The sequence below is a fragment of the Musca autumnalis genome, unplaced genomic scaffold (assembly GCF_047663935.1).
Source record: "Musca autumnalis isolate F117 unplaced genomic scaffold, ASM4766393v1 scaffold_1, whole genome shotgun sequence".
Lineage (NCBI taxonomy): Eukaryota > Metazoa > Arthropoda > Insecta > Diptera > Muscidae > Musca > Musca autumnalis.
This window is the reverse complement of record NW_027411644.1, coordinates 113,023,599-113,047,775: the sequence shown is the minus strand read 5'-3', so window position 1 is coordinate 113,047,775 and position 24,177 is coordinate 113,023,599. Positions and strand designations below refer to the sequence as shown.

The following is a 24,177-nucleotide window of genomic DNA, read 5'->3' as shown; positions in this document are numbered from 1 at the left end:
CTCAATGCCGTCTGGAGGCGGAGGAATACAGGAAAGGTAGTGGTTAAATAGTTCGGGAGATATCACTCCACCTTGGGGAACTCCCTGGTTCAGTTTACGGGGTTTGGACTTCTTGTTCCTGAATTTCACGTACGACTGCTGTCCACACATATAATTGATTGCCCAACGTTTCAGACTTGGCCGGAGGGTTGTTTTCTCAATGTCCTCAAACAGCGTGGAGTGCCTGACTGTATCAAAGGCTTTTGATAAGTCAAGCGCCACCATCACCGTCCTATCACACGGCGTTTCCTGGTTGAGTCCTCCACAAATATATGTGGAGATTCCGTGCAGCGCTGTTGTCGTACTGTGCTGCTTACGGTACTCATACTGATGATCGGCAACTAGCTATTTCTGACGATGGGGAAGACTAAGGCCTCAAAAGTCTTTGGTACAGGCGACAAAAGTGAAATTGGCCTGTACGATTCACTTTTGCTGGCATCCTTGCCTAGGTTCAGTAGCGGGACCACCCTGCCCATTTTCCAGACTTCGGGAACAAAGAGGGTGGCTACCGACAGGTTGAGAACTTTAGTGAGATACTCCACTCCCGGCTGTTTCAGCATTACCATGGAGATACCATCAGGGACCAACGCTTTGGACGATTTAGCGTTCCTGATGGCATTCGCAACATCATCCATTGTAAAGATCTGATGCGAAAGAGATCTGATGCGACGTAGTACTGTTTTCTTCGCCCGGTCACTCCCGGGGTGCTCGACAAACTGTCGATTGAAATAACTTGCGCACCTCTTCGTAACGTCGACAAACGGGAGTGAGGTCCTATATTCCCTCCTTCCGGGTTTCGAGAGTGACTTAACCGTTGCCCACAATTCACTTAAACGGGCACCAATGTTGCAACTCTTAAGATGATTTACCCTACACTCGACCAAACTGTTAATTTCCAGTGCTCCCTGACTCTGGGGTTTGGCTCGACGAAGCTCATCACGCTGATTTGCTAATCCCGTCGCCTCTGCTGGAAGTTTGGTCTTACTTCGGGTATTCGACCAGCAGGTATATGGCGAGTGGCTGCGGCAGTGATGATGTTTCGGAACGGCCTTTTCGCTGCCCGAACATCAGAAGAATGGGCAGTTCTTTGAGGCGGTGATTGGTGAACTCTCTGAAACCTGGCCAATCAGCTTTCTTATGATTAACGAATGTGCGGCGTTCAGAGGTGATGAAATCGGTTGGTCTGCTAATGGAGACAATTATGGGGAGATGGTCTGATCCAAGGGAAATGACGGGTTGCCAGGTAACGTCATTTTTCAAACCAGGTGACACGATGGTTATGTCTGGCGAACTGTGACACTCTCCTCTAATTCGTGCGTCCTTATTGACCGAGCAAAACGTAGAGCTATCAATCTGCTCAGCCAGCGCTGTACCCCTCTGTTCGTTTCCGAGGGCCGAATGCCACATCTCATGATGCCCATTAAAGTCCCCCAAGACCAGACGATTATGACCTTCCAAAAGCTTGCTAATATTAAGCTGGAATCTGAGATACAGCTTTTTCTCGGTGGAATGTATACGTTCAGCAACTCTATCTCGGCATTTCCACACCTGACTGCTACCCCCATATCAATCAATGTACGGGTCATTAGAGTCAGGTTCAAACGAGATAGGTCTGTATTGAACAGACTGGTGCAAAAGGAAAGCTAGTCCCCCAACTCCACTTCTGGTGCGATCCTTCCATAATACGTTGTAACCATCACAACACTGTTAACTGCAGTTGTTGTTGAGCTTGGTTTCCTGCACCGCAGCGACCTTGATCTTCTTCCGATTCATAAATTCCACTATTTCTTCGACCTTGCCTCTGAGTCCATTGCAATTAAAGTGCAAAAAGATGCATTTTCTGGAATTGGAACAACAACGGCTGGTGATAAACGCTGTGCGTCCGGTTGCTGTTGAGGGGACTGCGGGGGAGTTTCGTAATCTGCCGACGAAGGAGTTTCGTAATTAGACGACTCACTGGGGGCTGTATTTGCGCAGCATGCAGCAACATGGTGCCTGTCGCAGTGCCTCGCGTGGACATGTCCGAAGGAACCCCTTAGATGCACCCACTCCTGACATCTATAGCATCTCACCGAAGTTTGGATATGGGTGAAGATGCGGCTGTGGTAAACCGAGCACAAATATATTGGTCCTGGGTTTTCTTCCTTCCCGGCACGGACCAAAAGAATCCGTAGCAGGCATTCCGGGATATGCTGGTCCCAACAAAGAAAAACGAAACAAATACAAACACATGTACACTGAGGTAGCAGCCGCTGCCCGGAACATTGATGTTGTGTGTTTCCGGTTCACTCCGGTACGGGAGAACCCACTACCGTGGGATTGGAGTATTTTATGGTAGGGAGTGATATTTAAAGTTTTGTTACAAAAATGATGGCCAAAGATGCTGTGTAGAATTAAAAATTTTGGGCATAATTTTTAAAATAACCGATGTTCGGCGATATTCCAATTGACGGACTCCTTCACGTGAATTTTACTTCAAAGGTATTGGAACGACTTATAGGAAGAGCGATGGACCGGGAAAGGCGGCGAAGAAAGACAATTTACTCTCCACTGTGAAACATTCCACAACAAAATATGATAGGCTTCTTGGTGTCCCTCTACCCTACATCTTATTGAGGGAGATAGCCGAATGATCATTGGCGACTTCAACGCCCATCATGTAACCTGTTTCTTTAGCTAGCCCAATACAAGCTATGGCCAATCATTGAAGAACAGATGGATGATTCTGAATTTGCTGCAAACAACGAATACTCCCCACAAGGATAGTGGGGTAGTAGTTCCCCAGTCATAGCCTATGTCAATTATAGGCACCATACCGTTCTGAAAAACACATGTGGTCCTTGCGCTTGATCACATTCTGATAGTGATCACTGTGGAGATGCCTAGCCACTTTGTGTAGCCGAAAATACACACATTTGTGAACTATAACAAATCTATTAGACATGATTTCTTAAATGTTGTTAACGATGCCATCAGCCAACAGCCGTTCCCCTCAGTTGCCAGTAAGGGAGGGGGTTTATTGAGGAACACTATTCTCCGGGCGGCTAAACATCATATTCCTTCCGAAAGAATTCCCAAATGTTGACCTGTGTATTTCACGACATCTGCACCATTTGCAGACGAGGGCGACCAACTACGACAAACTTGTTCGGATTGCCAATCGCTGATGGCTGAGATCAATGCACTCATATACCAGCATCGTCAAGAAAAGTTGGGTCCTCCACCTCAACAACTGCGAAGCTGGTTTGCATAAGTTGTAGTCGACAATAAAAAGCCTATCTGGCACCATGAGAGCCACCTTGAGAGCCTTAGGAAACTCCAATATGAGAGAGATCCACGTTGTTACTTAGCCGCAGAAGTTGAAGTCGTTATCCCCAAGGCAAAAGTCCCCGATAATAGGCCCCGATAACATCTCTATGATCATGCCGAAGCATCTCGGCCCAAATAGCTTTGTATCATCTCACGCAACTCTTAACCATGTCAAAATTCTGATGATCATGGAAATCTGACGATTGCAAAAGTAATTCCGCTAAATAAATCAATCCAGACATGCATCAATGCTGAAGAGCAAAGTCCAGTAACGGAATACAGTGCTCAAAACGATCTCGTGCGTCATGTGGGGTAAAGATAAGGAGATATTACTGGTCAACTATAAAACAGTAAACTGTTCTGTCCTTAACTATGCTGCATACAAGAGAACAATGACCTTCGCACCGCTAGTGGATGTGTCAGGAGACAAGGATACTCTTAGTGCAGCAAGGCAGTGCTGGCAGGTCATCTACCCACTCATCCCAAACACTATTTAGTGGTTCAGGATTCACCCTCTCGAAACATCCGCGAGGACATCCAGTTACACAGCCCGGATATCCAAGATATCATACCATAGGTCGTAGGCCGATTGTCACTTGCCGCATCGCTAAAGCTTGTTCATACCCTGGCAATCCAGCAAGCTTTGTCCTATAGTGTCAATCTCCAATGAACCATCTTTCCGCAGCCTTGAGAAGGCTGGTCAACGATCCTCAACCCCTATCAGGTGAGAATTAGGTGTTGAATACATTTTCTGCTCTCAGTGCTGGCATGGACCGCACGACTCCAAACATATATTCGCATGTTCTGCACAACCCACAGACCTTCACCTTATAGATCGCCCTATAGAGCGTACGGCTCTCAATTAACACAATCCTAATTAGTCCCTAAAAACTCAAACAATTCCATACTCACACAAACGAGTCAGCCAAATTGTTAAAACAACACAGGGTCCCACAGCATACGGCTCATCACTTCAATTGTCCAGTTGAGCCTACTGACTTGTCTCAAATTTCGGATGCAGAAATTTTCAGTTTGAACACAAACAACCAGAACCAGATAACGTGAATTAATAGACGATTATGTTTATTACGCCATGCCGACCGTGGAACCAAAGAGATTATTGGTATGGTCTGTTTTAGTACATTCTAGGTATAGAATAAAATTCCCGGGGTCTTAAACCATTCACGAATTTTTAAAATTTTTTTAGGAGTGGGTTACCAACCCGTCTTCCGAACTCTGGGTCAAGGTCTACTTCGAGATCGTGCATGAAACTGCACATTTTCAAAATTCTGTGTGCGAGGTACGTGAATATGGACTATTTCGAACCTGATCTATGTCTCGTAGAAATATTACGATGTGCAAAGTATGGACCAAACCGGTTACTGCCTGTGAGAGTTATTGTGCACACCATTTTAGTGAAAAGTGCAGAACTTTTGTGGGGAGGCACCTGAAGAAGTGGACTGATATGGCTTATCTTCGAACTAAAATTAAGCGTGGGCAAAATATGCGGAAGCCCAAATTTTGACCCATTCGAGAGTTATCGTGCGCTCTAGCCATATCGTAATTTGGGCAGTGCATACAAGATTCAACAACAAAAATGAAAAGGATTCGAGAGGAGGTCTTAAACTGCACTTTCCCAAAAGTTTGTGTGGGAGGTGCCCGAAGGAATCGAAGCCTTCTAAAACCATTTTGTCCATATGAAAGTGTATGAGGATGCCGCATAAGAATGTGGGTTTTTCTTATGTTATGCCAAGTTCATGTTCAAAGGAAAGTGGGTCTTTATTTTTTTCAAACCTGCTGGAAATTTGGATATAAATGACCGTTGCAAATTTAATTATAACATTTAATCGATATCACCAATTCATTTGGATGCCAGAATATGGTAAAATATTTTGTTCAGCTTCAAATTGCAACAATAATAAAACTCTTTACCAAGCTTGGCTGTTGGCTTTACTTTAGACTTCCACTAATGTGAATAACAGCAACAGCACGAGCCATAATGAAAACAATTCAACTTGGATGTTGATCCAAATTCGAGAAATTGAAACAACGCCATGACATAATGGAGTCATTAACAGTGAGTGGACCAAACAAATCGGGCATTGCATGCAACACAAGTAGAAAACAACAAACAGCGGTAATCGAAACCCCCATCAAACAGCCGTCAGCAGCTTTTGAAGCAATCGCTGGAAAACATCATGAAGTGGAACAATCGAAGCTTTCATTCATTCATCCCGGCAGTCAGTCAGTCATACAAGCCTGTGAAATATCCATTCATGTATTTGGCTGTCTGATAGACAGTCCATCCCTCTGTTCAATGTTAGTCGTTATTGAATGCTTTTTTTTTTTTTTGGACAAAGTGTCGGCACTTTTTTGTCGTTCTTGTTTACTGTTGTTATTAACCATAACAAAAACAACAATTGCAATGATAGCCACAACAACATTACTAACAGCAACACCAAGCAAAACAACAAAAACATTTATTTGTATGTGGTTAATAAATAAATTAATAAAATTGTAATTGCTTATTTATTTGTTTAGCAACAACGCTGGTTAATGGATCGCGGCAAGCGTTGCATGTCAACGGTGGGTGGAGCTGGTCAATCGGTTTTTATGTTACTTTTTTACCAGATACACTTTTAAGATGTGTTAATGAGTTTATGACACGCTGGAGTCATATTATAAATATTAAAAAATATATACATATGTGACAGAAATGTAGAGAAATAAACACGGAGTAGGAGACATAGACAGTGGATCGAATCATTTGATACACAACGCCAGTATCTCTGTTTATAAGATAAACCATTAAAAACTTTTGGCGAGTTATGAAAACAAAGTTGTCACAGCACAGCGGTCCCGTGCGTTTTCTATTAGTAAGTAACTCATATTGACAAAAATCGAAATAAGTAAAACAAGTAAAAAAGCGTTTAGTTCGGCCGGGCCACCACAATAAAATACATATTAGCTAGTTTTCTTTCCTGTCCGCAACTTAAATAAGGTCAGAAAATATATCAAACATGTCAGCAAAGGCTATAGTCGGGACGGAGCCGACCATGCGATACCCTACACTACTACCGCTGTGCATAAGCTTTTCACGGAAAACATATTTTTGGTAGATACTGAAGTTATGTGCCACCTAAGTTATTATAACAGATGACTTAGGGCTAAATGAACCAAAATAATAACAGCACTATCGAAATCAAGGTATTTTCATATATGTAAATCAACTACTGCAGAGCTGTGTCCTTAAGAAAATTCGAAGAACTGGGGCAATAACATCGACACAATCTATATTAATTTAAAGATGAAAGTCATCTGAAATGCAATTATATTGTCTGTAATGCGCAACGTCTAATCGTTTTTAATTGCAATAAAGAGGTGATTACAATAAAATTCCAAAAATTAACAAGTAAGTACGGCTTTCAGTTCCTCCCACCACGAGTGGTATTCAAGGAAAATTGAACAATTAGTTTCCTTTCGTTTATGAAGAGGACTTAATACCAAATTTCAGCAACTTCGGTAAAAAATGTCGTTAACCTTCAAAATACCGAAATTCAGGAGGTACCGTTCTATGGAGGCTACATAAAAACGTTGATATATACCGCCAGATTTCTGGCGTAAAGTTTTTAGACTCAAAGAAGACTAAATACCAAATTTCCGATATTTCAGTAAGATAATGTGGTTAAACCCTAAAAATACCGTAAATCAAGAGGCACCCTTCTATGGGGGGATATTATAGGAAGACGTGGATCTATAGTGATAATTCTTCCTGGAACATTTTATAACCCCATGAAAGACTAAATAACAAATTTCAGTCATTTCGGTGGGATATTGACGTCACATTTTTCACAATTACGAAAATCGGGAGGTACTTTCTATCGGGGCTATATCGAAACGTGGACCTATACCGAAGAAATTCAGTCGGAAAGGGGTTTACTTCCAACGTAGACTAAATACCAAATCTCAGCCATTTCGATGGGTTGTTGTGGCCACAACCTTCAAAATACCGAAAATCGGGAGGTACCGTTCTATGGGGGCTATATGAACGCGCGGACTTGTACCGGCAAATTGTTGGCGGAAAGTTTTATACCCCAAACGAAGACTAAATACCAAATTTCAGCCATTTCGGAAGAATATTGAGGCCACGACCTTCAAAATACCGAAAATCGGGAGGTACCGTTCCGACCTATACCGACAAAACTTGGGGGGAAAGTTTTATAGGTCCAACGAAGACTAAATACCAAATTTCAGCCATTTCGGTGTGATAATGAAGCTAAAACCTTCAAAATACCAAAAATCGGGTGGTACCGTTCTCTGGGGGCTATATCAAAACATGGAGCGATATGGAAACTCCTATACCAAATTACAAAGCTCTATCTTAAAAATTGCGAGCTGTATCTTGATTTCAACAGACGGACGGACAGACGGTTTACATTTGACCACTATCGACAATCTATTTGATACTGATTTAAAGCTTTGCTAGTCTTCTTGATTATCAGGTTAGACGTTTCGAGTACACCATATAGAAGCAGAGATATTGGTCATTAAAATAAATGTTTCAAAATATTACCGCCCATTGCATTGACTCTAATATTGGAGCATCGTAACCAACACATTTGGTATTGATTTAAAGCTCAGGTGGTTTAATTTCATTATCAGATTCTCCTCTTGAAATGTGTCCACTAGAAGCAGAGATATGGAAAGAAAATTCCACAAATTGGAAATTGGCATACCTTAGTATCTTTTTCTATACCGCTAATAGTTTACCACTTTTGGTAACGCAAGCTCAGAATGTCTTCTTTCATATTGGTCACTTTTGTTGAAATGCACTCAACCAAAACTGTGATATTCGTCATTTCAATTAATATCCAGAAAATTGAAAATTAGGATAGATTAGCGACTATTGCGATATCTCCGTTGTTGGACTACCTACGCAAAACTACTTTGCATCAATGTAAAGCTGATCTTTTCCTCTTACATTGAGAGGCTTTGCTTTTGGAATACCCCTACTAGACATAGCCAGATCGATGCGTTACAAACTTTTTGGCCAAAACCAAGTTATAATACCCTCCTCACCTTAATATGGCAGCCATATCAAAGTGTGGACCTAAGTTGACAATTTTTTGTGAAGAAGAAATTTTGTGACCACCGAGAACCTCAAATGTTATACATGTGATTTTTGTGTAGAAGTGTTGTAACCACTTCGAACTTCAAATGTCAAGAAAATAAAACACCTAAATCTCGGGTGGTACAATGTTTACAATTTCTAATGGAATAGTTTTCTGTCGTCTGGGAACCTCAAACGTCAAATTACAGTTTGTTTGGTTAAAAAAAATTAGCTAAAATCATTTATATACCGAAAATCTGGATGTACCGTTATATGAGGGCTATAACAAAACATGACCTTATATTGATATTGGAGATGTTTTGTGTCGTCTGGGATCCTCAAACCTAAAATTCTCAAAATAACGAAACATGGGCCTATGTTGACAATTTTTGGTGGATATGTTTTGTGACCACTGGAAACCTCAAATGTCAAATCGCAGCTAGTTTTGTCCAAAAACCCTCAAACTACCGAAAATCGGAGGTACCATTATATACAAAACGTGGACCTATAGCCCATCGGACTTGACCTGCCAATTTAAAAAAAACACTCCGGTGGAAAATTATAGATCAATTATTGCGGACGCTAGAGTGATTACGATAGACAGACGAATATAGTTATATCGATCCAGAATTTTATCCTTATCCTTATCGGTAAGCTGCAATCACAACAGATAGCCATAGCATGTTACACTCAAATGCTTAATCAAAGCACTCCTCGTCCCAATAAGATATCAGCACAGTGGCAAAAACCCATGGTATGACTAGGAGTGTCATACTGCTACAGAAGAGAAACGACTTTTCCACAGGATGAAGAGAGAAATGGAAAAGCGGGAGTGTAATAAAGTCGAGATGCACAGGAGCCAGAATGAAGTTTAAAATTATACCAAGGAGTGAAACATCAAACTGATGGCTTTGGTACAGGCATATCCTCCTGTAACGATCAGAAATATAGTGTGCTCAGAATGTGGAAAGCGAATTTTTCCAAACTGTTGATATCCAATAGTAGCAAAGACGGCGAAGACACCACAGATCTAATCCCAGTGGATTGTATTGAATATATACCGCCCGGCCAAGGTGAGGTAAAGATAACAATAAATTGGCTGGTAGGTAAAGGTAACAATAAACCTGGGAAATCCACCGTTGACCAGATATTTACCCTGGATGGGACTCAAGAGATGCATATCGACACTTACCAACCTATTTGCCGATTATAGATCAAGCTTCGACAGCCCATTACGTTCAAATTTACTCCGAGCCGTGTCCGAATTTGGTACCCGCGCAAAATTGATTCGTCTTTATAAGATAACTGATACCCACTGCTCACTTCAAATAGAAAAGAAACTCCCCGAACAGTTTGTTACCAACCGAGGTTTCAGACAAGGAGACAGTTCTTCGTGTGATATCTTCAACATCCTGTTGGAAAAGGTTATACGAGATGTAGACATTAGGGTTATGACTTTTTGACATTTTTCCTCAAAAATGATTTCCTGTAGCAGGGATGAATGAATTTTTGCCTATTAATCACTATGCTATCGTTTATTCCATTGAAATATAAAAAAAGTTCACGCACAAATCGATTTTAAAAAAAATAATTTTTTGAAAAAATATATGAAATGAAAACATTTTTTTTTCAAAAAATTATTTTTTGTTGCACGAATGAATAAATATAAGCCTACTAATAACTATAATAACGTTTATTTCATTCAAATATTAAAAAAGTCGCGAAAAAAGTCACTTTGAAAAAATTTTAAATTTTTTGTTTTTGTTAAAAAATTATATTTTTGAATAAAAGCGTTTACGACATTTTTACGATTCTCAGAATTGAAGAAAAATAGTGAGAAATAAATTTTATGTCATTTTAATTATCTCATGTGGCTCTAAAGTTTATTTTCAATTATATATCTGTTTTCAGTGACTTCAAAAAATTGTCCATAATTTTGATAAATTCAAATCTTAAAATCATTTTGTGCGTGAGGTTTTTTCACCGAATCACCTAATAATTAAGATTTTATGTAATCTTATGGCAAAACTCGTGTTGTAAAAAAGTCATAACCCTAGTAAACATACCAAGATATGGAACGATATACACCAATATTCATGTGTAACTTATGTTGAAGACATTTTTATTATGGGTTGGTTCAAGAAAAAAAGAACGTGGAAGAAATTCATTTATAAGGTTAGAATGTTCTTCAAAAATATTCGCAAACTTATTTGATTTATGGCTTGTAAACAGATACATAAAGCTGTTTTCTCAAGAATTGTAGGAAAACAATCAAAAAAGTCATGACGCCATAACTCAGAAACTTGACCTATAGCGCAAATTTCCTTTTGGGTTCTTCATATTGATACGAATGTAACTACTAACTTTAAGTTAATTTAGATGAATTTCCGTTAATTAAAAATTTGAATTGTAACGTATATTTTTATTAAGCAGTTACTTTGTTTAAATTGGTATTACAACAACAACTACTGTCTATATTTTTCACAATCCTAACATTTTTACTACCCATGTTATTCATGTACATTTGTTTTGCTACAATCATGCGATTATCGCTTAGTTTGCTATTGTTTTTGCCATTGTCTTTCATGTTTGTTTTGAGCATTCAGTGACGTCATTGCCGTTCTTTCGTCCATATATGTTGGTATGTTTGTCGCACTGATTCAAGATGTTAGCAGATTTTCCTCTAGAAACATCGACAACGAGAAGCGATTGGGCATCAATACCGGTGAATTCTGAGACAGTCGGTCAGTTGTAATTGAGGCCGCGAACTAAACTTGTGTTCTTATAAAAGTTATGCCCGTAATTTTTACGCGAAGTTTTCTATGAGTTCATAGATATCTCCCATGTTAGCAAAATTTTATAATTTCAATCCATAGGTAACGTTACCTGGTCGAATCATGCGATTATCGCTTAGTTTGCTATTGTTTTTGCAGTTGTCTTTCATGTTTGTTTTGAGCATTCAGTGACGTCATTGCCGTTCTTTCGTCCATATATGTTGGTATGTTTGTCGCACTGATTCAAGATGTTAGCAGATTTTCCTCTAGAAACATCGACAACGAGAAGCGATTGGGCATCAATACCGGTGAATTCTGAGACAGTCGGTCAGTTTTAATTGAGGCCGCGAACTAAACTTGTGTTCTTATAAAAGTTATGCCCGTAATTTCTACGCGAAGTTTTCTATGAGTTCATAGATATCTCCCTTGTTAGCAAAATTTTATAATTTCAACTCATAGGTAACGTTACCGGGTCGAAGACGGCCGTGTTACTCACACCAAGGATTTTCCACATTTACGACTGTCCAGATTAACGTGACTATACAGTGGTACTGGAGGCATAAGATCGAGATAATTATTAGATTCAACAACTAACCGGAGATCGCACCATGTGCACACCAGCATATAACAGGGTGCTTTGGCATAATACTGCCACTAAACGCATTTCTAGTTTTACGTGGTTATAGTAAAACTAGATTTTTTTTCAAATATGTTTGTGTTCTTATCGGACCCAATTAGCTTAAGTGATCTTAATTCATGGGATGTATCGGAAGGGTTTGTATAGATCTATCGGTGTTAAGACTTCTTTTAACATCTGTTGATGACCTCTGAGAGATCTGTTTAATAATTCGTATAATTATTTGATCCTCCCCTGCAAGAAATGTAGTGGTCCATACATCTTATGGCGATTTTAGTACTTTTTACACGGCATCCATCCCACTTTTAGGTATTGTATTGTCCCCATGTTTATTTGTGGACTTCGTTGGACCCACAATTTTCTAAAATAAAAAATAATATTAGGCCACAATCTGTGTTTTCTTAAAAACTTATACATGTCTTGTTTCGGTATACTTGTCTGTCAAAAGAAAACATAGGTGGGATAAAATGTACTCCACAAGAAAAAATTTTGCCCCCCTTCTTCTGATTGAAAAATCTTATGCCAATCAACACAAAAAACTTGTCAAAAATGAACAAATAGATGTTCGTACCACGCAGTTGCAAATGTTTTGAGCAGGCTAAAACTTGTGTACCTCCGATATTTCACTCATTTTTGTAACATAAGTGTTAATAACTATTTAGTTATTATTATAAAATAATTAAATATGAAATAGGCATCTGAGTTGCAAATGTTTTGAGCAGCACTGTAAGGGCTGTAGTGGGGTATAACAACTTTTTATTAAAAAGTCAATGTAAATATGAGTACTTACCACTGTTTATTCTTAGAAATTATATATGCTCTTTCCGTTTTATATTTTTACATTTAATAAATTATTTTTATTTTTTATCTTATAAATTCATTAAAAATAACTTTTCAATCTCATTTTTATCACTTATTATAAGGCACTTAGATGTATACCGTACTTATAATTAGTTTTTTTATTTGTATAATACTTATCAAAATCATATGTCGTGGTTAGACTTTGTATAGAAATAGATTTTTAATTAACATTACAATATTGAAATTTATAACAAAAACACACGTTTTTACAGTGTTTTTTTAAACCTAGAATTTGATATGTTTGTGTATTCGTTGGTTTTCATTTAAATGTTATCTATTGAATGTAAACTTTGTATGAATAAGTTCGAAATATAACAATTTAGATAGCGATGTATGTTAATAATTTTCAATTTAGAGATTGTGGGGAATTCTTTCAAAAGATCTACAGAATAAAATATTAGTTAGGCTGGCAAAGACAATATAAATTAGGGTAGTTGTATATTAAAACAATAATTTTTCGCTTTTATTTAGTGCTTATTGTGAGCATCATTCGTTTCCCCACCAAAATCGGTTTTCAATTCGAATTTTTTCCGGCAACCAAGCTTTGCAACCATTTTAATGTACATTCTAACCAGGTTAGCATTCCTGGAGTCCATGTCTTTTCTAAATCCTACTTTGTCATGACTCTGAATCAAACATTTGTGAATGCAGTTTACATATCACGGTGCGAGAATGGTGAATTTTCACTGCCACAACACTTTCTTTAGTGCCATTTCGATAGGGCTTGCGGTTTCCAAGCAAATTCCTCAAAACACAAAAAGTCCTAAAATGTGACCTTTGACCTCGATTTATTTAAAAATCCCTTTGCCGATTTTCGTTTGTTTCGTTTTTTTTGTTTTTGATTTTTCTCATCTATGAACATTGTAGTTTCAGAATTTATTATTATCCGAATTTGAACCTCTAAAAAAACCTAAAAATGTAAACTGAGATTGCAATTTATTTAAAAGTCGCTCTAGCGATTTTTTTGATATGTCTCATCTATTAACATTGTAGTTTCAGAATCCAGAAAAACTTCCCAGGTGTAAGCTCTAGGGCGGCCCTAAAACGATTTTTTTTGATCGAGAAAAAGTCAACGTTTTTTCCAAAACAAATATCTCAACTTTTATAAGGGGTATATCACAAGCAAATCACCTGTCTAACGATGTAAAGTAGGTTGTCGTAGGTAGTCAAACAACGAAGATATCAAAATAGTCGCAAACTTTTCATTTTTGCGATTTTAATTATGAAGACGAATATCACAGCATTGTTAGGGGAATTTCCAAAAACAAAGCCTGAGTATGAAAGTAGAAAATCCCATATCTACAATGATGAAAAATAGATTGGCGTAGGTGGCCAAATAACGGAGATATCGCAATAGTCGGTAAAACTTCCCATTTTTCCATTTTTTTGAAATCATGCTACAGGTCGCAATTTTGATCGTCACGAAATTTTGAGGGTTAATGGGGGTCCCATAGAAAAAGAAGTATATTGAATTTGGTGATGGTTGGATACTATTCAGGGGTCGGAATGGGCAAAAAAAAAACTTATGTGATGAATATTCAACGTTTTATTCATATTCAAATATTTCCACTTCTAGTAGGCATATTCCAAAAGGAAAGCCCGTCAATGGAAGAAGATAAGATTTGCGGAGATATCGCAAAAGTCGTTAATGCATCCCATTTTCCCATTTTTTGTAAGTAATCATCAATTTTGATAGGATCGTCACGAAGTTTTGATGGTTAATAGGACGCCCAGAGAGGAAGAAGCATATTGAGTTTGGTGATGGTAGGATAATATTCAAGTGTCAGAATGGGCAAAAAACTTATGTGGGCAAAAATTTAAAGTTTTATTCTTATGCGAATATCTCCGCTTTTAGTAGGCGTATTCCAAAAGGAAAGCTTTATTAAATGCAAAATAGTTTGGCGCATATCCCACTTTCCCATTTTTTTTATTTGAAATGTGCTGACGAGTATCTCAGCTTTGGCTGGATGCGTTTCAACAACGAAGACATTCTGAGCTTTAAAATGTTCCCACTTGCGTTACCAAAATTGGTGAAATGCTTGTGATTTTGAAAAAAAAACGCTGGGATATCCTAATTTTCAATTTAAGGAATTTGATATCCATGTCAGATATTTCTGCTTCTGTTGGACATACTCCAGGTAGAGAGCTTAACAATGATACTAAACCATCTCAGCTTTCAATTAATACAAAATGTTACACTTATGGTAAAATATAAGAGTTATCACAATTTTAATATTTTGAAGTTTTTACTTTTATGACAAATACCTCTGTTTCTATTTGGTGTATTACAGACATGATAAAAAAGCCAGATAGGTGAAAACATTAGTATCTCCCTAAAAGAAATGTTTACGAGTGAAAAGCTTATGCACAAGGGTAGTGGTGTAGGGTATGGCATAGTCGGCCCGTCCCAAATCTAGCCTTTGCTCACTTGTTTTTTTTTTTATTTTGAACCGTTAAGTGTCTATGGACCAGAACCAGAGAAAAATTGATAAAAATCGCATTTGTTTGGCTATTTAGACTATAAAAACCGTTTCTACAGAGTTCGTAGAAATTTGTTTATTGAGATCTAAGGTAGTTGTTTGCTTCAATTTTAGTCTGGTTGAAATCTGTAGACCAGTCCCTAGGCGATTTTGATCTTGAATATGAAGTTCGATGGACTTTATGTGTTCACAATTTTTCTTCTTCATGACAATAGCTACAACTTTGCCTGCGAGTTTCTTAACATTTTGGAAGATATGATCCTGACAAGGTTATCCCTTTAGTGTTGTATTTTGCCGAATGTCTCTAACTTACCCTACCAAATTATTGTAGCATGATTGCAGGGCCATAACTTTATTTCTTTTTAGGCCTAATTTTTGGAATATATTTGGAATTGAGACTCGCTTTCCTTTGCCTGTCCTATCTTATAATAGGTGGCAATAACAAAACAATTGTTGTCTACGTTACATGGGTTTTTCCCCGTTCGCTAAGAAATTAACCAGAGTATGTTTCTTTTGGAAAATTGCTTCTGCGTCACTTCTGCGTTAATGTTAGAAGTAAAAAAGTGCCTGAATTACGATTCCACCCTTTCCACCGACGTCAAAAGTTGATAACGTTTACTACCTTTAATGCCAGTAAAAAACCCACAAAAAACTCTTCATACTGACCATCAACGACTGTGGCCAAAAAGAACATATACCCAAAAAATCGCAATATTTCAAACTCATTTCAAATAGATTTCATAATATGTATGTATATAAAAGTAGTTTATTGATATTTTTTATATAGTCTTATAACAATACATATTTTAATTTTCTTACAAATAAACTTAAAAATAATACAATTTCAGATATATATTACAAATTTAATTAAATTTATTATACATATGTAATTGTTAAAATATATATTTTTGGTTTTTTTATTATCTTAACTGTGGAAATATTTGAGTAATAATAATCATGTACAGACTTTTCAGATTTACAATAGTTATATGTTTATTTGGTTGTTGTGATGCTTAAAAAACTAATCTTTGGATTATTTAGCTGTTTGAAATTTGGTATTTTTTCCGTTTTGTTTGGCATAGATACAAATGTAGAAAGAAATAAAAATATTGTTTTTTTAAAAATTAATTGAAATTCTAAGCAAAATATAACAACTTTGAAATAATTTCCAAAGTGGCGCCCAATTGGTGGCCCTTGTCGAGTATACTTTTTTCTTGTTATGGAATTTATAATTTAGATCTTATATTTGTCGAGACAAAAATTTACATACATATGTACAGAGTGTAGTGTAAAAATCAGTTCAATTTTTTTGGCGAAAGTATAGAGAAATTTCATGAAAAGGACTAGAGAAAATGTTTAAAAAGAACATGTAAAGATTTCATTGAAACCCGTGCGCTTTGGATTTTGAAGGAGCTACACTGAAAGATGTGGTGTTTATGAAAATGTCAATGATCCATGACTCCTTTATTCTTTTCACAAACCTGTTTCCACTTATTATGCATGCATAATGTTTCTTTCAGTACCATTGTTGAATGTATTTTTTTCTGTAAAAAACTATGAAATTATTTTTCCTTATATATTAAAAAATAAAATAAAAACTAAATTAATAATACAAAAATGTTTAACAATTATGAGTATTTACATTATCCATATGTGTGTATATAAAAATAATAATAATAATAAACAACCATAAGTATATAAGAATACAATATCCATAAAAAACAATTTTACTTAAAACTAAATTCTCACCCTTTTTGCCTGTTGTGGAAAGGCCATAATTCTCATTCTCCACCTGCTTCTGCTCACTCTTACGTTACTCATTTATAATGATAACGCATGGATTCTGCATCAGACTCTTCTTCATCACTTGAGGATGGCGGTGTTTCCAAATTCGCCACTGCCACATCCAAATAATCTTCATTACTCAGCAGCAGTTTGTCGAGATTTTCCACAATTTCACTAAATGTTGGCCGGGCATTACCATCAAAATGCCAACATTGACGCATCAGCATGTAAATGTTGAGCGAACATTTGGCAGGCTTTTCCATGCGCTGCCCCGACATCAGATACGAGTAAAGTTCTTCGGCTGACATTATGGTTGGATAAGGTTGGGCGCCAAATGTCATAATTTCCCACAGCAGAATGCCATAAGACCAAACATCACTTTGCGAATCGTAGAATTTTTCTTGCAATGATTCGGGAGCCATCCATTTGATGGGCAAACGGCCATTGGTGTTTTTGCGATAGTAATCCGTGTCTTGGATGTCACGGGCCAAACCAAAGTCGGCAATTTTCATAACATAATCATCGGAAACGAGCACATTACGGGCAGCCAAATCTCGGTGTATGCAACGTCTGGAGGCCAAATATTCCATGCCTCGGGCAATTTGGAAGGCAAAGGAAATCAGGTGTTTCTCTGTTAGGTGATGTTCTGGTGGTGTTAGATTTCCCTCCTTGTCATAATCTTTGATGGGGCGATTTTTGTTGAGAAAATCCTTTAAGTTACCATGGGGAGCAAATTCCACAATTACATAGAGAGGACCGTTTTGGGAACAACACCCGAGGAGGTTGATAATGTTAATGTGTTTGCCAATGATTTTCATGACCTCCATTTCACGCACCAAACTGGCAATGTCGTCATCTGTGTGACCCTCCTTGACCATTTTCACAGCCACAATGGAATTGTTGACCTCAGCCATGACCACACGACCAAAGGCACCCTCTCCCAAAGTGGCGCCCAATATCAAAGTGTTGCGTGGAATTTCCCAATTAGAATCCAATGGAAATTCATACTCATTAAATGGTGCCGGTTCGGAGTTGGAACTTTGCAGCACAGTGGTTCTTTGTTTTTCAATTTTTACCACAGGCATTATCATGGCATCCATGGAGCCCGAAGAGTCACCCGAAGCAGGTTTGTAAACAATGACCTTCTTGGTCCATTGGTGCACTGTTTCAATGCGTTGCTTCAGCAGCTTTTCATGTTTCATTTTACGCCACACATAGTAAATAAATATGGCCAAGAGTAGCAACATAAGCAGGATAACAGTGGCAACCACCACCTCCCACAACGTTTGGGATCTTATGACTTTGGTGACCTTGGTGTCCATTGGATCAAGCACCTGCAAATAGGCACTTTTGTATGATTTACCCAAACCATTGATCTCCATGCAGGTATACCAACCCTCCTGATCCTGGGTAACATTTTCAAATTTTAACACATCATCGGCCTCCACCACTGTGGTATTCGGCGAACATGCCGTGGCATTGCATGGTGTAAATGTCCAACTTTTCACCGAGAATAGATCCGAAAGATATTTACAATTCATTTCACCGCTCTCGTTGATGAAAAGTGTTAGATTTTGTGGCGCTATCAGACTGATGGGTTTGTGATTGACGCGATCGCTGATGTGTAGCTTGGTGGTGTGATTAATGCAACCCAGGGGATTGCACACCTTGCAGGTGTAAAATCCCGAATCAGAGGGTACCAGATCTTCCATGTTTATGGCCCATTTGGTTTTCTTGACACGTCCCACATTGCGGGCGATTTTTGTGTTATTCAGCAACCAGGTGATGTTCGGCTCCGGCTTACCAATGGCTGGACAGGCAAGTTGTATAAAACTCCCTGAGGGTTTGGGGAAAATGTTTCTTAATTTTTCGGGATTTTTAAAGCGTGGCATAAAATCAGGTTCATCACCGCCACCACCATCATCCCCGCCGTTATCACCATCCTTATCCCTGTGATCGCGAATATTATCACTGCGTTTTTGTATATCCACATTGGGTGAAGAGTATCCATAATCATCGTAATCAACTTGTTCGGCTTGATAGTTACGGCGGGCCATGGCTTCTGCGGATTGTATTTGTAGAGCGCAAAATATTGTTAGCAGTGTAATGCCAAAGCAGAGGCATCTTTGTGGGGTAAAAAGTCGAGTATTTTGTTGTGTTTTGGCACGATTACAGTTTGTTGTTAACGCCATGATGGGCGACTAGAGAGTGTTTGCTGTTGTGCTGCTGGCGTAAAGAATCTTGGAAGTTGAATAGCACAGGAGGGAATATGTGTTTTCCACCACCCTCTGCTATGTTTGTTGTTATTGTTTATTATTTGTTTGAGTGAAAACTCAAGGGAAATGTGTTTGAGACAGGGAGAGAGAGTGGTTGAGTTGGAAAACAATTTGAGAGAGTATTGGAGGATATATTTTTGCACTCTTCCTTGTGTGTTATTCCTTTTGGTGATCTTTTCCTCAATCACTCACTTCTAGACAGTGAGTTAACTCAATGAGACTGATGAGAGTACTCAAAAGATAAATATGCCGGCATTTGAAAATCTATTTTTGCTCTTGCAGCCTTGTTGAGTGGTTTGACTGTTGGCGTTGTTTTCCTTTCTTTTGGGTGTATATGTTCCTCTCTTTTGGCTTCTGTAAATTGGAAATAGGAAATCTCCAGGTATTTGAGGTGTTATTTTTGCACTCCTAGCCTTCTCTGTTACTCACTCAGCTATACTGTTAACAGTGTTTGCCTCTCTACAAGCCTGTGGGTAGTTTTTGCCAAAACCTTGTGGGAAATTTAATGAAAGATACTACAGGAGAGAATTTGCAGGTATAGACTTCTTGTTAAGTTTGCTTGTGGGCGGCAATCCTTCTCTGTAGTAACGATGTTTAATTTCTCTCTCTTTCTCCTTTTTGTTAAATATTTATTACCTCTCTTTGGTTATTTTGGCTATTGGAAGATACCAATTTTCCTTTCCTATAATTTGCCAGGCAATAAATATATTTGTCCTTTAATGTTTATGATGGGCCACTCGTTTCCTTAACGTGGGTGTGAGGGTGATCTTTACAACCCTCTGTTATTGTTCTTGTTGTTGTTGCTTTATACAAAAATTTCCCTCTTTGTTGTGTTCTTATTGTTCATTTAAAAAAAATGTTCACTCTAATTTGAAGTGGGTTTGTTGAAGAGGAATTTCTTTTCGTACTTCCTTGGAACTCTCCTGGTTCCAAATGACATCAGAGTGTGGTTTGTTGTTGTTGTTATTAATGTTGTTACTGTCTTAGTCGGTTGGTGTGGGTGTATAGTTTTTGTCATGCCACCACATATGTTGCAAGTATGTTTTCTTGTCATTTAATGATCCCTTGTCTCAAGATCATTCACCGCCTAACTCTCTGCCGGCTATTGGTGGTGGTTCTGCTGCTGCCGTTATTCTTTTCCAATTGGTAATGCACCGGAAATCCACTTTAGCAAAGCAACATAAGAAAGAAAAATCACAAGACACACTCCAAAGACAGCGTAACGTTTTCGTTACTCAAAATTTATGATACGATCTGTTGCTTCAGTTGGTAGTATTGCTGCTGTTATTGTTGTTATTTAGGATGATGCTGTGTAGTAGTGATCTTTGGCAACATGTGTTTGTTCCCTCTTCTCATCTATATTTAAATCTTTCTGTTTCTATTTACTGCAACTTGATGTTCCTCTTCCTATTATGATTGCTTGCTCAGCGGCAGGCGAAGAGTATCATTAAAAAGCATAAATGTTTCTATGTCATTTGCCGCCTATTTTTCTTCTTCTTCGACGTCGTCTTGGTGTATGCTTCCATTTACATCCGCCCCTTGATTATAGATAAACTCCCCTCTATACTTCTTCTTCTGCAGCCCTTACCAACCAAAAGGTAAGAAGTAAGCAAACAGATCAATGAAATAGATTTTGGAATGGTTCGGTTGTTGTGCCTTTGAATGATAGATGGTATATTGATATGACAACAAAGACACCACAAATGATGTTTTGATGTTAATATAGCTTTTTGTTGTTGCTGTTTTTGTAATATTGTCAAAAGTAATGATGATGATTCCAATTCTATGATGATAATGATCACCAGAAAATTGTCACCAGATTTCCTTGGCTTCTTTTTGGGTGGTTCTGCTTGTCCGCTCCGCTCCTCTCGTTCTTGTTTTCTAATTAAGCGCTTTTTTTTAGAATCTATCAATCTTGCTTAAATAGTCCTCAACTCTAATGTTTCTTGTCTATTTTTGGTTGGTTGGTTCTTTTGATGTTCAGTGCTGATAAATTTATAGGGTTTTTCACTCTTTCACCCAAGAAAATACATAAGTTGTCGTTGCTGTTTTTTTCTGCTCCTTTCCACTTTGGCTAATGATGTTGTTCTATTCTGAAGGTGTTCGTTAAAAATTTCGTTGTCACCTCTCATAAATTCGCTTGGTATGAATATCGATTTTTGTACGATGAATAATTAGTATCGTTTTGTTGTTGTTTGTTGTGCATCAATTTTCAGTTCAAATCTGTAAAGGCAGAAAGAGTAAAAACAAAAAAAGATTATAAATTATGTTATGGAAATTTTTAGAATATTTTTTTTCTTAAGAAATTTCTTAATGTTGAAAGGATGGGAATTCTTTGAATACGAAAAATATCTTAGTGGAAATTTATTGGGAAAAGTTTTAGACATTTGTAGCGTGCAGTAACAATTTGGGAGGGCATAATAACTTTGGACAGGACAACATTTTTGAAACACTTATATATAGCATCTAGACCACGTGTGACCAGCTCAAAGGACGGTGGTGTCGGTAAAGGTTAACCACTCGAAATGAAAATTGTAGCATACAGGACGGCCTCTGGATATCGACTGGCCAGTTGCCATTACCTATCCTTTGTTCAAGTAAAAAGAGTCAGTCGGCTTTGCTGGCAACTAAGTACCCTCAGAGCTCATAAACGACGGTCTTCACGCCGAACTGGATATACTACACGGTTAACACCCAACATTGATATATAAAATCAAAAGACTCGGAAAAAGCACAATAAAATAATTTATTAATAAGTGGTCTCTTTTCAGTATGTAAGGGCCTTTTATAGATGACAGAGAAATAACTTCCTGAAGTCGATCTGAAGCTCAACCATATCAGGAAACTTGACGAAATGTATATAAAGCCTAGGGAGTAAACTCGATAAAACGATTCTTCTCTTCAAATCGGGGAAAGAAAATTGTAAAAAGAATTGCATGCACTTCAGTGGGGAAAACACACTTTAAATGCGATCAACCTCATTTGTTGAAATCAAAATTTATCGGTATGGATGATCTTAAGCAATATACCACAAACCTAAGTGCCGATCACCATCAAAGCAATCGCCTACATTGACTAATTTCTGGCCACATTCCAATACTGGTCACGGTGGTGAAACCTAGCGATTATAGTCCGTGAACTATAATAATGTCAACTGGCATGACGATTTTTATTGACGACTCCTTAGGTCACTTGCCCTCGTCTTCATATACCAGAAAAGGTTAGAAGATATTTAGAAAAACAATCCTCAAGGATACATTCCAGCGGGCAGATTTCCTCTAATTTGACCAAATTATCCATCTTTTGGCACAACAGCGCTACCAAATATGTGCCATTGGTCCAGCTGACGAAAGAGTTGCACAATTGAACGCGGAAATAGAGAACCTTGTTCTCGAACACAGGTGTTCCATGTGGCAAAAACATCTCGAGCACTACAAAATTAAGTCTTAGTGACATTGGTCCACTACTACATGTCTATTTAGCTTTTTCTATGACATTCTCCATTCACATGCCAAAAAGTGAGCAACACAGTTCTGCCGACACTTTATTGAGTATTCGTCATTCCAGAACAGGCCCAGGCGATCTGTATTCCGGAGGTGCAGGCCACAATGAATTTGACAATTCAACGAAACCCATGGTCCAAACGCATATCCATAGTATTGTTATAGATGGGAGCAGTATGTTTGAGTTACTTGACGAAGGTAAAATTACCCTTCTAAAGCCGGATAAATCCACTTCCAATGGAGAATCATAGCGCCCGATCTTACTTCTTTCATCTGTAGCAAAGGTTTTAGAATTACTATTGCTTCCATATCGGGAACACCATTACCATCTAGCGTCACATCAACATGGTTTCACGGAAGCACAACCACAGCTTTGCAAGAGATAATTATTGCGAATGGCCTAAGTTAGCGACAACCACCCGAACAGATCATTGTGGCAGCACTCGATCTGTCCATGAGCTCGATACGGCAAACAATTCCATACTGGTTTCCGACATCATGAATTTCACTCTTTCCAATGATGTCAAACGTTGGATTGCTAACTACAAAAATGGCAGGCAAATAATGGGAGTACTTTCCTCCATTTTATTTAACATCTATCTTGCAAATTTCTCACCTCCGCCAGCAGATATTTCGGTGGTGTCGTATTCAGATGACTACAATATGATAACATCCGGTCTCAACATCGACGACGTAAGTGTTAAAATTTCCAACCATTTAACCACCATCACAAATAACTTCGGGAGCGCAATCTAAAGTTATGTCCCGCAATGTTTGCATTGTTCTTATTCACTTCCTGGACGAGAGATGTGACCACACACATTGATATTTTCGTCGATGGCAGACTTATCCCCAATCATAATTCAAGGATCCAAATGCGAAGAGAAGTGAAGAAGATTGTCGGTAGTACCCGACATTTTTTTCACTTCTTTTCGCACGCCACACCTCAACTAGAAGGTGAAATCTAGAAACAAAGTTCTAAAAGCATTATTTGGTACCTTCTGCGGCAAAGATGAGGAAATATTGAAAGAGACATATAGGCCATTGGTCGTTCTGTCTTCAATTGTGCTGCCCCTGTCTGGACTTCCTACCTGCGCAAAATACAATGGAAAATCCTGCAAATGACCCAAAATAATGCTCTCAAAAATTCTATGGTTTGAGTTCAGATGACAAATAGTGATCATCTTCAAGAGGAGACCGGGATGCTGCCAATCAAGCAACATTGTGATGGATGTTCACCACCTTGCCACATCCGTAAGGACTTCAGGTGTTATGGTCAGCATATCCACTGTCGATAGCGAACTTTCTGAACACCGTGCATCATGCGGTCTCTGAAGCCATAATGCCTACAGATGCAACAACATCCTCAAAGAATTTTGGGATTATATGTGGCTTCTTCCACG

General features: G+C 38.2%; 1 protein-coding gene across 3 annotated transcripts in view; it reads right to left on the bottom strand.

Annotated features, from left to right (window-relative positions):
* Window positions 1-16,514: 16,514 nt before the first annotated feature.
* Window positions 16,515-24,177, bottom strand: part of htl (heartless) — an 82,706-nt gene continuing 75,043 nt past the window's right edge. For all 3 annotated transcript variants that reach the window (XM_073988490.1, XM_073988505.1, XM_073988499.1), the window contains one exon: window positions 16,515-21,494. In XM_073988490.1, coding sequence (XP_073844591.1) covers window positions 17,028-19,187 — 2,160 coding nt within the window. In that variant the 5' untranslated portion in view covers window positions 19,188-21,494 and the 3' untranslated portion in view covers window positions 16,515-17,027. The remainder of the gene's footprint in view (window positions 21,495-24,177) is intronic.